The sequence below is a fragment of the Trichomycterus rosablanca genome, chromosome 9 (genome assembly GCF_030014385.1).
Source record: "Trichomycterus rosablanca isolate fTriRos1 chromosome 9, fTriRos1.hap1, whole genome shotgun sequence".
In the NCBI taxonomy this organism is placed as follows: domain Eukaryota; kingdom Metazoa; phylum Chordata; class Actinopteri; order Siluriformes; family Trichomycteridae; genus Trichomycterus; species Trichomycterus rosablanca.
This window is the reverse complement of record NC_085996.1, coordinates 18,102,686-18,118,572: the sequence shown is the minus strand read 5'-3', so window position 1 is coordinate 18,118,572 and position 15,887 is coordinate 18,102,686. Positions and strand designations below refer to the sequence as shown.

The 15,887-nt window shown below is 37.1% G+C and overlaps 1 protein-coding gene across 1 annotated transcript in view; it reads left to right on the top strand.

Moving 5' to 3' along the window:
• adgrg6 (adhesion G protein-coupled receptor G6) overlaps window positions 1–15,887 on the top strand; it is a 74,579-nt gene that overhangs the window by 21,868 nt on the left and 36,824 nt on the right. The window contains exons 5-6 of the mRNA XM_063002474.1: window positions 3,175–3,222; window positions 8,090–8,152. Coding sequence (XP_062858544.1) covers window positions 3,175–3,222; window positions 8,090–8,152 — 111 coding nt within the window. The remainder of the gene's footprint in view (window positions 1–3,174; window positions 3,223–8,089; window positions 8,153–15,887) is intronic.

The following is a 15,887-nucleotide window of genomic DNA, read 5'->3' as shown; positions in this document are numbered from 1 at the left end:
TCCTTTTGGGTTGTGTGTTTTTGATAAGCACTAAAATACACAGTTACATTCACAAATATTACCTAAATATTACCTATGGAGTTATGTCAGTGCTCTTGACAAAAGCAATTTACACTTCTGTGATGGCAGTATTAATGCAGAAAAGTACAGATTTTAGAGCAACATATGCTGCCTTTAAGACGACATCTTTTCCAGAGATGTCTATGCATTTTTCAACAAGACAATGCAAAACAACATCCTGCACAAAGAGAAGAAGAGGGTACAGGTACTGGACTGACCTGCCTACAGTCCTGACCTGTCCCCAATAAAGAATGTGTGAAGAATTTTGAAACGAAAAACTACCTCGTACTTTTGCACAACTTAAGACCAAAATGTTTTTTAACTGTTGTGAGAAGGAATAACAACATAACAAAGTGGTTTTCAGACCCCTTTGATGCTTTACCGTCCCAACTTTTTTGGAATGTGTTGTGATCATGGGTTCACACTGTCTGCAATATAATAAAAGTCAAAGTAAATGTATGACACACTGCATTACTGTAATCATTTTTCTGCATTCTCCATACTATCTCAACTTTTTTGATTTAGGGCTGTAATTTCTGTAAATTTTTAATGTGCATCTTTGGGATTTTAAGCAGTGGAGTTTTCTGACTTTTGATAATAGATCATTTATGTGTCTTATGCCTGTGTTCTGACCCTTGATATAGACTATGATTATTATTTCTGATAAAGTTATTGCTGAAATATTGCAATTGTGTCTAGCAATTGTCACTACATCTTTTATCACTCACAAAGACGCAGTTACTTTGTGAGTGAATCACAAATTTTTGCTGGAAAGTGCTAAGATGTGGATCCACCATTAAAATGATGATTTGGGTTTTCTCAGTTTTAATGACAGCATAACCTTGAGCCATGCTGGTACACCATGCGTTTGAGGACTGAAATCTGGTAATGACAAAAACCAGATCATGTCCCATGCAGATAGTCAATTTTGTTCCAAAGTCCAAATACTGAACACAACTGGTTGCATTGGTGTCTTTAGGGCTGACATCCTTGTGCTCACTGCTGTCTCTGCTGGCACCAGAATCCCCACTGCTGTCCCTGATAGTATCATTTCCCCCCACTGCTGTCCTTGCTGGTGCCATGGTTGGCACTGCTGTCCCCATTAAGTTAAATGCCCCACCTACTCCTTGAAGGTGCTGCTCTTCTCCCTATTGTCTTGACTCTGCTTCAAGTTCCCACTAGGATGTTGCTCAACCCCATGCGCTCACTGTGCCACTTCACTTTCTAATGGTGGTGCCTGCTCACTAACAGTGTTGCACTGATCCATTATGGCACTGCCCTGCTCTTTGTGCTTGCAGAGGACATTGTACCACCTTCCACTTAAGATTCTTTGCACCTTTTGACCAGTTCACTAATTTGATGGCATGTTGGTCTCCTGACTTTTTCCGTGCTGGATCTGGTGGTGAGGGGTTTCTTGCTTCTCTTCAGTCCTACTGCAGGTCCTAGTGGGAACTCCAGTTCCAGTTCCCGTCCTGTTGTTTGTTCCTTCCAGTTTCTTCTGAGGCCAATCCCAGCCTGCTTGATTCCTGTATCCAGTCCTGTTACCAGTCTCTATTGTCTTCCAGTTCTGTCACCATTCCCTGTCAGCCCGCCAGTTTTGTTGCCAATCCCAGCAGGTCCTTCAGTCACACCTACAGTCCTGTTGCTTGAAAATTCAAGTCCTAGCTAAGAAAATGTTGTGATTATTTCTCTAGTTGCCATGTGCAGGAAATACATCATGCCCCAGGGCCTCCTCTCTTGTCTCGATTAATGCACTTTAGATTAGTACCTTTCCTTGGTGTTGCAGTTTCCATGGCAATGTTTTCACATGCTTTTCTTGAGTAGCGGTTGATTAGTTTCTGTATTTATACCTTCAGTGTGTCCTTGTGTGTTTCTAAGTGTTTTAATTTGTTAGAACTTAACCAAATCTTTGTGTTCTAGACCTAGTCCTTTTTATTCTTGGTTCTTAGTGTTTTGTTTTGCCATGTTCAAACCTTGCGTATTGTTCTGAGTTTTGATAATGGATCATTCTTGTGTTTTGTTGTCTGCCTGTGTCCTTGCTATGTACTACGATTGTGATTCTTAGACTCCTAATATAGTTTTTGTGTCTAGCCTAATCCTGCCTCTGCTCAAAAAATGGCTTTTTAAGGCTGTCCTGCAGCTTTTCTCGAATGAACGCTGGCTTTTCTTATTATTAAGCTAAAAGCATGTTATAAAATCTTGTTGGTGACGATGTTGCTTTTTCCATGATCTTTTCACTTGTGGATTATTAAAACAGTTTTACTGACAGGGTTGTCTGTTGTTTAAATGTTTTTTTTTTCTAAGTTTGTGGTAAGTTCTGTGTTTTTTTTTTTACAATGATTAGTACTTTAAATACATTAAATAATCCAATTGCAACATTTTTTATTATTATTAAAAACAGGTGCAATTTGCATGAACTGTAATTATTTCACTGCTTTCATATTTAGAACTCCATTTGTTTATTCTTACAAATGCATAATGTATGTTCATATTTATGAATACAAAGTAGATCTATGCACTGTAACCTAAATAACTAAACAAAATTAAATAACAAAACAAACAGTTAGGTTTTTATTATTGAAGATTTAATATCAAATGTCTCTGCGTATTCTGGATCAACATGCATTTTTGAGTACTTGTAAGGGTGTTGAAAACCAAAGAGACTTAAATTAAATGCAGTCACGGCATAATTTCCAGTCACTGAGGCTGGAAAAAGGCTGCCCAAACCATCTGAACATTTGGTCTTTGTTAGTGTTAGACATGCCTCAGGGTGGGGAAGGATTAGATTAATTCTCTATGGCAGATCTGATAACCTTTAATGTGTTTCAGCACCTTGCCAGAAAGGTCACAGTGCAGTGCATTTGATGGTTTGGCTGTCATATAAAAACAAAAACACAGATTGATCTCATTTCTCAGACGTTTTATAATACAGTAGCATATTATGTAAGTCATTAACAGTACCCACATTTTGTTGTGATTTTAATGCACAGTTTGCTTTTGCTTTGCCTAACACCTTTAAAGAATGACATACAAGAAAGTCGACATTAAACATGTGGCTTGTTGTACTGATTGCTGCTGGCATAACCCTACTAATTTCTCATTTTGTTTTTACAGTCTGTTACCCACATTGCTTAAATCTAACAACAACGATTTCATCTAGTGGTGAGTGTGCTGCTAACACGCTGGAAGCTTTGTCAAACTGCTTGTCTACCGTTTTCTGAAGCATGCTACACAGTGAATCTACAGCAAACAGCAGTAAAATTCCATTGATTTTAAATGATGCATAATGTAAAAATGAGGGTTGTGTGTAAATCTAGAAAAAAGGTGTTTTACATTAATGTAAAATATTTATATCATTGGTAATTACAATAAATTTAAGGTGCTGTACTATTGTTCTAAAGGTTAAGTGTTCAAGCCCTCTCATCACCAAGATTCAAGTTGCATCTGTTAGGACCTTAACCCTTATTGTTTTGTTCTTTTTTGTGTTATTTCTTGATTGCCAATTGTTTAAGATTAAATTACTATTCAGTCACATGCTTTTACCAAAAGTTTAAAAATGTCTCTTTGGTCTATGTTCAAATCATGCCATAACCAGGAAGATTTTTTAAAATCTATATTACCTGATAGCTTAGTGTAGGGGTATTTATTGGTCCTTGTACATTTTTTAAATGTGCACCAGAGCAACCACTTATTGTTATTTCTTTTAAACTGACAGACTTTGTATTAGGTGTTCAAATGAATACAGATGCATGAACTTTAGCTGTTGTGATATACAGTGTATCACAAAAGTGAGTACACCCCTCACATTTCTGCAGATATTTAAGTATATCTTTTCATGGGAAAACACTGACAAAATGACACTTTGACACAATGAAAAGTCTCTACACAAGAAAGCCCGCAAACAGTTTGCTGAAGACATGTCAACAAAGGACATGGATTACTGGAACCATGTCCTATGGTCTGTTGAGACCAAGATTAATTTGTTTGGTTCAGATGGTCTCAAGCATGTGTGGCGGCAATCAGGTGAGGAGTACAAAGATAAGTGTGTCATGCCTACAGTCAAGCATGGTGGTGGGAATGCCATGGTCTGGGGCTGCATGAGTGCAGCAGGTGTTGGGGAGTTACATTTCATTGAGGGACACATGAACTCCAATATGTACTGTGAAATACTGAAGCAGAGCATGATCCCCTCCCTCCGGAAACTTGGTCGCAGGGCAGTGTTCCAGCATGATAATGACCCCAAACACACCTCTAAGACGACCACTGCTTTATTGAAGAGGCTGAGGGTAAAGGTGATGGACTGGCCAAGCATGTCTCCAGACCTAAACCCAATAGAACATCTTTGGGGCATCCTCAAGCGGAAGGTGGAGGAGCGCAAAGTCTCGAATATCCGCCAGCTCCGTGATGTCGTCATGGAGGAGTGGAAAAGCATTCCAGTGGCAACCTGTGAAGCTCTGGTAAACTCCATGCCCAGGAGAGTTAAGGCAGTTCTGGGAAATAATGGTGGCCACACAAAATATTGACACTTCAGGAACTTTCACTAAGGGGTGTACTCACTTTTGTTGCCGGTGGTTTAGACATTAATGGCTGTATATTGAGTTATTTTGAGGGAAGAATAAATTTACACTGTTATATAAGCTGCACACAGACTACTTTTCGTTGTGTCAAAGTGTCATTTTGTCAGTGTTGTCCCATGAAAAGATATACTTAAATATCTGCAGAAATGTGAGGGGTGTACTCACTTTTGTGATACACTGTATCTTGTTCGTGTCTTGTGAACAAAGCAGAACTGAGCCCTGTGTAGTTGATACTTGTGGTGTTGAGAGAAATTGACATTCCTTGGCAGGGCTTTAAACAACTAGACAAAGCTCTAAGCAAGAATGATTAAATGCCACACAAATGTCTTTATTGGTATTTCATTGATATTAAGGGGTAATATTACGTTTATGGAACCCACAGGAATGCATACAATTACCGAATGTTGGGGTGTTACCATTCAGTTGCAAATCACATAGTTATTCACTTAGTTATTCACACACTTACACCCAAGAAGAGATTATTCAGTCCACCTTCTTGTATGTTTTGGGTAGGTTAGAAAAAATCCACAAGGAAATACTAAATACAGACACTATAATCAAGGGTTTTGTGCTCTATAGAACTAGCCCAAAACAGTCTCGGTTAAAAAGTAGTTTTAAAATCATGTTCTTTCTCTAAATATTTTATCTTATTAATAGTGTTATAATAATTAAAAATAATTTGCTCCCAGCAACATAGTTTGGGCTAAGGTAAAAGAAATCACAAATAAAAATATACTAAATGTATATAAAAATATACTAAATGTACAGGTCCTTCTCAAAAAATTAGCATATTGTGATAAAGTTCATTATTTTCCATAATGTAATGATAAAAATTAAACTTTCATATATTTTAGATTCATTGCACACCAACTGAAATATTTCAGGTCTTTTATTGTTTTAATACTGATGATTTTGGCATACAGCTCATGAAAACCCAAAATTCCTATCTCAAAAAATTAGCATATCATGAAAAGGTTCTCTAAACGAGCTATTAACCTAATCATCTGAATCAACGAATTAACTCTAAACACCTGCAAAAGATTCCTGAGGCTTTTAAAAACTCCCAGCCTGGTTCATTACTCAAAACTGCAATCATGGGTAAGACTGCCGACCTGACTGCTGTCCAGAAGGCCATCATTGACACCCTCAAGCAAGAGGGTAAGACACAGAAAGAAATTTCTGAACGAATAGGCTGTTCCCAGAGTGCTGTATCAAGGCACCTCAGTGGGAAGTCTGGGAAGGAAAAAGTGTGGCAGAAAACGCTGCACAACGAGAAGAGGTGACCGGACCCTGAGGAAGATTGTGGAGAAGGGCCGATTCCAGACCTTGGGGGACCTGCGGAAGCAGTGGACTGAGTCTGGAGTAGAAACATCCAGAGCCACCGTGCACAGGCGTGTGCAGGAAATGGGCTACAGGTGCCGCATTCCCCAGGTCAAGCCACTTTTGAACCAGAAACAGCAGCACTGGACTGTTGCTCAGTGGTCCAAAGTACTGTTTTCGGATGAAAGCAAATTTTGCATGTCATTCGGAAATCAAGGTGCCAGAGTCTGGAGGAAGACTGGGGAGAAGGAAATGCCAAAATGCCTGAAGTCCAGTGTCAAGTACCCACAGTCAGTGATGGTCTGGGGTGCCATGTCAGCTGCTGGTGTTGGTCCACTGTGTTTTATCAAGGGCAGGGTCAATGCAGCTAGCTATCAGGAGATTTTGCAGCACTTCATGCTTCCATCTGCTGAAAAGCTTTATGGAGATGAAGATTTCATTTTTCAGCACGACCTGGCACCTGCTCACAGTGCCAAAACCACTGGTGAATGGTTTACTGACCATGGTATTACTGTGCTCAATTGGCCTGCCAACTCTCCTGACCTGAACCCCATAGAGAATCTGTGGGATATTGTGAAGAGAAAGTTGAGAGACACAAGACCCAACACTCTGGATGAGCTTAAGGCCGCTATCGAAGCATCCTGGGCCTCCATAACACCTCAGCAGTGCCACAGGCTGATTGCCTCCATGCCACGCCGCATTGAAGCAGTCATTTCTGCAAAAGGATTCCCGACCAAGTATTGAGTGCATAACTGAACATAATTATTTGAAGGTTGACTTTTTTTGTATTAAAAACACTTTTCTTTTATTGGTCGGATGAAATATGCTAATTTTTTGAGATAGGAATTTTGGGTTTTCATGAGCTGTATGCCAAAATCATCAGTATTAAAACAATAAAAGACCTGAAATATTTCAGTTGGTGTGCAATGAATCTAAAATATATGAAAGTTAAATTTTTATCATTACATTATGGAAAATAATGAACTTTATCACAATATGCTAATTTTTTGAGAAGGACCTGTATATACTAAAATTTTAATCTCAACCCCCTTTTTGTGTGGACGGTCTACTTTTGTCTACTTAAGTCGCATGTGTCAAACTCAAGGCCTGTGGGCCAAATCCAGCCCGTTTGATTGTCTTAAAATACACTGTAAAATCGTGCATAAACTGCATGCCGATTTTGTGACCTGCAAAGTGACTGCATCCTGCTACTAGATGGCAGTGTTTCCACATCAGCGTTTAACTGAGACGGTTTTCCAACAAGTGATGTTGAGAAATATTTACAAATAATCCCAAAATGTACAAGAAGAGAAAATTTAAGCAGAAGGAAGAAAATTTAATGAAAGATGGGGAAGTGAATACAAGTTTGTGCTTCAAGAAGAGAAACCGGTATGTCTCTTGTGTTATGAGGCCGTGTCTGTGGTGAAGAAGTGCAATATAAATGTAGATATACATTATAAATATACAGTAAAAAATTTGCCATTTTGACACCAAACACAGAATTTAGCCTCCAAAAAAACAACAAATTGTCTAAGACTTAAAAGGCAGACTGCAATCACAGCAGGATACGTTACAATCGGCCCTTTGAGGTCACCATAATGCAGATGTGACCCTCTGTGAAAATGAGTTTTACACTCCTGGTGTAAGTTAAGGAAAACGGTAACAGAGACTGGTCAGTGAGACACATGTTAGCCTTACATTTATTGTTTTATATTTGTATCAGCTTTTTAAAATAACTGAAATTCTTTTTAGTCTGTTTTTTGATTTTTAAAAAGGAGCAATGACCCTTATATCACAGATTTTGTAACAAGCCGATCCAGAAAAAGCATGTTTTTAGAAAACTGCATGTTTTCTTCTAATTCATGTGTGTGTGTGTGTGTGTGTGTGTGTTTGATGAAGTCAGGGTGTACTGGAAATTGACTAGTGAATGGTTATACTTGTTCATGGTGTAGATTACCTTTAATTTCATGACATATTTATTCTTTTCACAACAAATACATTTCTCCATTTGTATGAGTAACAATCCACATCATTGCACATAAAACAATAATTTCTTTATAATTTAGACAGTTTACTATGAACAACCGTTGACTTCCATTGTAAACTGTTAACAGTTTATTTTCTGTTTAAAGGTACAGTTCTGCCAGCCACTACTTCTCAAACCATTTGTGCATCCCATGGAGTGAGTTGCCCAGGTAAGGAACAATTTTCCCATATTCCTGTTGTTTCAGGACAGTGATGGTAATGATAGCAGCAGACCTCATCAAGTCATGCGTGTCTTACAACCCCAGATCAAAAAAAGTTGGGACAGTATGGAAAATGCTAAATCAGTTTATCAATAAATGAACAAAATGCATGAAACAAAAACACAGTTTTTACATTTACTTTGACTTGAATTTCATTGCAGACAGTATGTTAATACACATCCATTTCTGCATTTCAGGCCACATTCCAAAAAAAACACAATCCAAAAAATTTAAATATTCCAGTAAATATTTACCACATTTTATTGTTGCCATTACTTCGTTAAGGATATTAAACAATGAAGTGTTTCAGGTTTTATTTTGTCCTATTTTACCTGTAAACACATTTAAAGGTGTGCAACAGTACAGGGTCGTCGTTGCTGAATTTTTTGTTTTAAAATTCTTCACACATTCTCTATTGGGGACAGGTCAGGGCAATTGCAGGCTGGTCAGTCCAGTACCAATACCCTCTGCCCATCTTTGCTTTTGTACCAGTATATTCATCTGTTTACATTACTTGTTTGAAATAACATCAGTATTTATTTTTTGTTAAGTACCTTCATTACTATTTCTAAATTGCCCCCTTCCCAACTTTTTTGGAATGTGTTGCAGGCCTGCAATGCAGGAATGAATGTATAGTAACAAATAAAATAAAGTTAACCAAACCAAAATGAAATATCTTTGGTTAATACTGCATGCAATTAAATAAAAGTCAAGTTAAATGTAAAAAAAACCCGTATTTTTTTATTTGCATTATCCACACTGTCGCAACTTTCTGATTTGGAGTTGTAAATACTGATCTTTAATTGTCTAAAGACAGCGTTCTTCTTTAAACAGGCTGTCAACAAAACGTAGAACTTCTTTTTTTAAAAATCTATATTATATAAGATAGTTTTTTTGTAAAACATGTCCCTGTCTTAATTTAACCATATTTTCAGATAAAACCCCCTATTTCAAGAAAAGTCGGGACAATTTGTACAAAGCAATAAAAGAATATGGGATTTGTTACAGTAATTCTCTTGAATCTTTATTTAACAAACAACAGTAGAAAAAGGATTTCTAAAGTTTTCACTGATCAGCCTCATTGTATTTTCTAAATATGAACACATTTAGAATTTGATGGCTTTAACACATTCAGAGGCATGTTTAGTACTGTGTTTCTTCAGCTTTTTTATTAATGAGACTTATAAATGGTTTGGGAATTGAGGAAATTAATAGTTGCAGTTTTCAAAAGTTGAATTTTTGCCTGACGAGCTACTCAACAGTCCCACGTTTTCTGGAAGTAGGGGTTGCATTTGTTTGCTGCATTGCAACTTTAACTGTTTACTTTAACTTCAAATGCAGTGTAATGCAGTGATTCCCCCCATGCTACTGAAATACTGAACATTTGAATGTATTAGCTAACAATACCTTTACTGTATAATAGCAGGAAAACAGTTTTAAACTAGAATTAGGAATTACTGTTATGTCCTTTGATATTTGGTAACAGTTAGGCATGTGAATTTATGAGTGAATCTTTAAGTTACGCTGGTTAAGTTTATAGTAGGAAGAACATAGGCCAAACCTCAGATTTCATTTCAACGTTTCCGTACCTTCAAGATATAAACAACTTTATTATACTGTAAAATTTTAAACAAAGCAGTTTGTCTTTTTAAATACACACAGCCAGTGAAAGCACCCTTGATTTAGTTTCAGTATGGTACTATGTCAAAGCACAAAATCAAAACATTTAGACCACAAGACTTTAATCATCCAGTTAAGCAGGAACTCAATGACTGTTTGAGGTCAAATACTTGACATGTTAACACTCGAATGATTGAAGCTACGATTATGCATTTAATTTTGTCCACGTCTTTAAATCCAAGTTAAAAGTGAGTTCTTAAATAGAATTTCTTTATTATTTGTCATATATACATGTACACATGTACAGTACATGTTTCACTTTAAAATGCTGTATTTAATTGTGGACACTTTAAAATGCTGTATTTAATTGTGGACACTTTAAAATGCTATATTTAAGTGTGGACACTTTAAAATGCTATATTTATGTGTGGTCACTGTAAAGTATAAATTCGGAGTTTGTGAGCAGAAATGATTCATTTTACACTGGATGCATATTTACTCAGACACAAAAGGTCTTTAAATGTCATGCAATAAATTAAATTAATTAAAAATACTACAGTATACTACTACTATTTTATTTACAGTAGACCCTTGACTTACAAATTTAATTGGTTCCAAAGAGCTGTCAAAATGTTCGTTAGTTAAACCTATTTTTCCCATAAGAAATAATGTAAATAGAATTAATCCGTGCCAGACCTCCCAAACCACCCCCTTACCTAACCTTTCTAATGTCTTAAATGGACTTTGTTGTTATAAATACAAGTATATTTTCCCTTAAATCTTAAATTATAGAATAGACATTACTGTAATAAACAATAATACACAGTAGTACTGTACTGTACATAAAAACACATCACATTTCAGTATGTGTGCTGTACTATACACCATAACATATCCTTTTTTATAAAAATGTATCTACCAGAAACAACAATAACTCTCATATTTCTCTATTATTTCCTTTTTTATTTCAATAGTGTTGTATTTTGTCGGTGTAATTGCACGAAAGAAAGAATACTTTACTGAGCCAAATTCCTTCTTCTCTCTCACTCACTGTCCCCTCTGTCTGATACACAGTGACAGCTACTGGCAGGAGTAATTATACAACACAACAAATTGTGATTTTTTTTTTTTCCTTTTTTTCAGCACTACGCTTCCTCTGCACATTCTTTGTGGACATTTTAATATTAAATTTAACAAAATATAAAGAAAACACCTGAAAAACACCGTCCGCTGTCTGAATGTTCACTCACTGTATATATACAGTGCCATCAGAAAGTATTCACACCCCTTCACTTTTTCCACATTTTGTTACGTTACAGACATATTCAAAATCCGATTTGAGTATAGTTTTCTTTTAAAAAATCTACATGAAATAGCCCATAATGACAAAGTGAAAACATGTTTTCAGACATTTTTGTAAATCTTTTAAAAATGTAAACATTTAAACATAATAGGTACATAAGTATTCACACCCTTTGCTATGACGCTCAGAATTGAGCTCAGGTGCATCCAATTTACACTGATCATCCTTGAGATGCTTCTACAACTTGATTGGAGACCACCTGTGGTAAATTCAGTTGATTGAACATAATTTGGAATGGCACACACTTGTCTATAAAAGGTCTCACAGTTGACAGTGCATATCAGAGCAGAAACCAAGCAATGAAGTCAAAGGAATTGTCTTTAGACCTCCGAGACCGGATTGTGTCAAGGCACAAGTGCGAAAAGCACTGTGGTCTCCATTATTCGGAAATGGAAGAAGTTTGGAACCACCAGAACCCTCCCTAGATCTGACCGCCCGACCAAACTGAGTAATCGGGGAAGAAGGGCCTTGGTCAGAGAGGTGACCAAGAACCCAATGGTCACTAAGGCAGAGCTTCAGTGTTCCCTTGTGGAGATAGGACAACCATCCAGTAGGTCAACCATTGCTAACACACTCCACCAATCAGGCCTTTATGGTAGAGTGGCCAGATGGAAGCCACTCCTCACTAAAAGGCACATGGCAGCCCGCTTAAGGATTCTCAGACCAGAGGAATCAAAATTCTCTGTCTGATGAAACCAAAATAGAACTTTTTGGCCTGAACTACAAGCGTCATGTCTGGAGAAAAACAGGCACTGCTCATCGCCTGGCTAACACCATCCCTACTGTCAAGCATGGTGGTGGCAGCATCATGCTGTGGGGATGTTTTTCTGCGGCAGGAACTAGGCGACTAGTCCTCATAGAGGGTAAGATGACAGCAGCCAAATATAGAGAGATTCTTCAAGAAAACCTGCTCCAGAGTGCTCTGGAACTCAGACTAGGGCGATGATTCATCTTCCAACTTGACAATGACCCAAAGCACACAGCCAAGATAACAAAGGAGTGGCTTCAGGACCAGTCTGTGAATGTCCTTGAGTGGCCCAGCCAGAGCCCGGACTTGAATCCAATTGAACATCTCTGGAAAGACCTAAAAATGGCTGTCTACAGACACTGCCCATCCAACTGACTGAGCTTGAGAGGATCTGCAGAGAAGAATGGGAGAAAATGCCCAAAAACAGGTGTGCCAAGCTTGTACAGACATACCCAAGTAGACTTGAGGCTGTGATTGCTGCCAAAGGTGCTTCAACAAAATATTAAGCCATGGGTGTGAATACTTATTATTCACACTACTTAGCTATTATGTTTAAATTAGGGCTGTCAAACTATAAAAATTTTTAATCACGATTAATCTCAGAATTTCATATAGTTCATCGCGATTAATCGCATTTAAAAAAAATCTGTGTAAATGTTATAGAAAACAAGGATTTTTAAGTGAAATGTTACAATTAAAATGGTGAACACATTTTATGCTAAATGTACTTATGTTAAAAACTGCTGGGACAAGAGAAAACTGTAAGGCTGTTTTATTCACTCACATACTAGGCAGTAATACTATCCAGCAGAGACCCTTGACTTCGTATAAATGTCAGATTGTAGGTTAAAATTTCTCCATCAGCAAACATTGTGAGTGTGTTTTGACCCTTTGGGGCTTCCATAGTGCATGGAATAGCATGCTTGGCTAACGGTATGACTCTAGCTGTTTGCTATTCAGTACCGTAACAGAAGAAGTAATAAAGTGTTCTGCTCCCGACAACTTGTGAATATACCGTGTATTTATTTCTTTATTAAGCAAGTGCATCACTACAATGCTCGGTTACATTATGTTAACAAACCGCAAATGAAACAAACGGTGGCAAGTCCGACGTTAAAACGTTGGTGCATGGTCAAGTCTCAACATGAACTACGGATGACTCGCAGGGCCAAATAGAATTTGCGTTAACGGCACTATTTTTTTTTATCGCGTTAAATTGAGATTGCGTTAATGCGTTATTATTGCGTTAACTTCGACAGCCCTAGTTTAAATGTTTACATTTTTTATACATTTACAAAAATGTCTGAAAACATGTTTTCACTTTGTCATTATGGGCTATTTCATGTAGATTTTTTAAAAGAAAACTCAAATCTGTTTTCAAATATGTCTATAACGTAACAAATATGGAAAAAGTGAAGGGGTGTGAATACTTTCTGATGGCACTGTATATATAGAGAGAGAGAGGCGGTTGGAGTGAAGTTGTTCGTGACGTCACGTGTTTCGCGAATTTCTGTTCGTAATCCGAAATTTGTTTGTACTTTAAGTTGAAAAAGATCGTTCGTATCCTGAAATGTTCGTATGGTAAACCGTTCGTAACTCAAGGGTCTACTGTATTAGATTATTTTCTAAATATTTAAAGATTTTCCAGCAGTTTCTCTAAGATGGAGTATTTAATATCAAATTACAAGTAAAGTATGCAAAGGTTTGGACATCACTGGTCAAACTCCATGTTTCACAGGTCAAACCTTAAATATGGCATTTTTCTACAAATTTTTGTGTTCAGGTTCTATTTATTTTTTTCTGTAGTTTGTCATTTATGTAGTGCCTTTCTTAACCCCAGGGTTGAGTCAAAAAAGGGGGTGGGCTTCAGTAAGTAGAAGAATTGTATATTGTGTTTTGTGAAAAGAGGTACATGTTAGGTTGAGCTTTGAAGGCCCATAGTGACACAAAGAGATTAAAGTAATGTCTTCCATAGATTGGGGGCATGATGGTAAAAGATCTGCCTCTAACAGTGAACAAACTTACTTTTAGGACAGATGCCCTGTGTAATAGCCAAGTCAAGTCAAATTTATTTGTATAGCACTTTTTACAGTGGACATTGTCTCAAAGCAACTTTACAGAATCCAGGACCAACAGACCAAAAACCCCTGTTGAGCAAGCCGAGGGTGACAGTGGCAAGGAAAAACTCTTTTAAAAATACAGGAAGAAACCTTGAGAGGAACCAGACTCAGCAGAGGACATAAATATTTAGGCAGGGCAAAAATGGTTCATGAGTTTGGTTAAATAGGCTGGTCTTAGACTATGTAGAGATTAACTGGATACAAAGTGGGACAGGTTACTAGTGTAACTGACTAGCGTTTTAATACTGTCAAGGGCGAATGGTTTTGTTTGGAACACCAATAAGAAGTGGGTTGCATTAGTCCAAGCAGGATGACACTAAAGAAGAAACCAGTTTCAGTATCTTTTATGGAGAGCTTAGGGCGAAGACGAGCAATGTTACAGAGATGCAAAAATTTTTTTTTGACCAGAGCCCTAATAAGAGGTTTGAAAGAAAGACCAGGATCAAAAAGTACACCTAAATTATGGACTACAGTTGAAGTTTTTACTGTCACATAATCCAGGTTAAGTGTCCAGTAAACTTACAGTTACAGACCAAGGCCAGTGATTAAAATTGGGCTTTAGCCTTTATAAAAACAATTCTATTTTGACAGTGTATAGTTTCAGAAAGTTACTTTTCATCCATTGACTGAGGTCTTAAATAAAAATGCAGGGTGGAAGGTTAGTGTTAGATCTGAATATCATGAGCATAGCAGTGAAAATCAAGTCCATGAAGGCAGATAATCTAACTGACAGGTAACATATAGATAATAAAGAGTAGAGAGTCAAGGACTGATCCTTGTGGAACACCTTGTGTAACAGCACTAATAGCAGAATGACGCCTACCAAAAGCAACAAAGTGAAATCTATTATAGATGTAGAATATGAACTAGGAAAGTGCAGTGTTAGTAATGGCAGTAGCTGAAAGGCGGGGGATGTCATAATTAGGAATATACTATGTAAATGGTTAAAAATAAAATGGCTGTTTCAGTGCTATGCATTGTACAGAAACTGGACTGAACAGATTTATAGAGATCTCTTTATGAAGACTGCACTTGAGAAGCTACAATGCTCTAACAGTTTGGCTAAAAAGTGTGTTTGAGGGTGGTTGTATCCAGAGCTGACTTCTTGAGAATGGGAGTGACAGCAGAAGTTTTAAGAGTGGTAGAAACATTACCTGAAGTGAGAGATGAGTTAATGAAATGACAGATAGGGTCAGAGATAACTGAGGGACATTTCTTATGAAGTGAGGTGGAAGTAGTCTTAAGCTGACAGGTAGTTACGTTTGATGTGGCAGGACTAAAGACTGAAGAAGAGCTGAATCAACAGCTTTGACATTATGAAAAAAGAATTAGGATTGAATACAGAGGAAAGAAAGTGAACCAGAAACGGAGGTGTCAAGCAGACCCATAGCACAGATTAAATCCAGAGTGTGACTGTATGACCGTGTAAATGATGGGGAAAGTCGGCATGTTGTATCAGGCTAATAAAGTACAGATAAAGAACAGTCTCAATCTGAAATGAGAAGTTTTACTAGAAACATCCACAGATATAATCTCATAAGAAATATAAATGTGACTGTATTTCATTTGATTTTTTTTAGTGTTGCACTGAATATTAAATCATTGTTTTGGTTAAAACCTTTTTTAAAACAGACATAATAAATATAATATAGAAATATAGAAAAACTATAAAATAGAATTATTTACTTATCACATATATAGTGAATATAAAAAGTCAGGTTTTTGTGATGTAAAAAATCATTTTGGATTAATTTCCTACCTACCTACCTACCTACCTACCTACCTACCTACCTACCTACCTACCTACCTATATCAGTTGAACAACTAACCTAA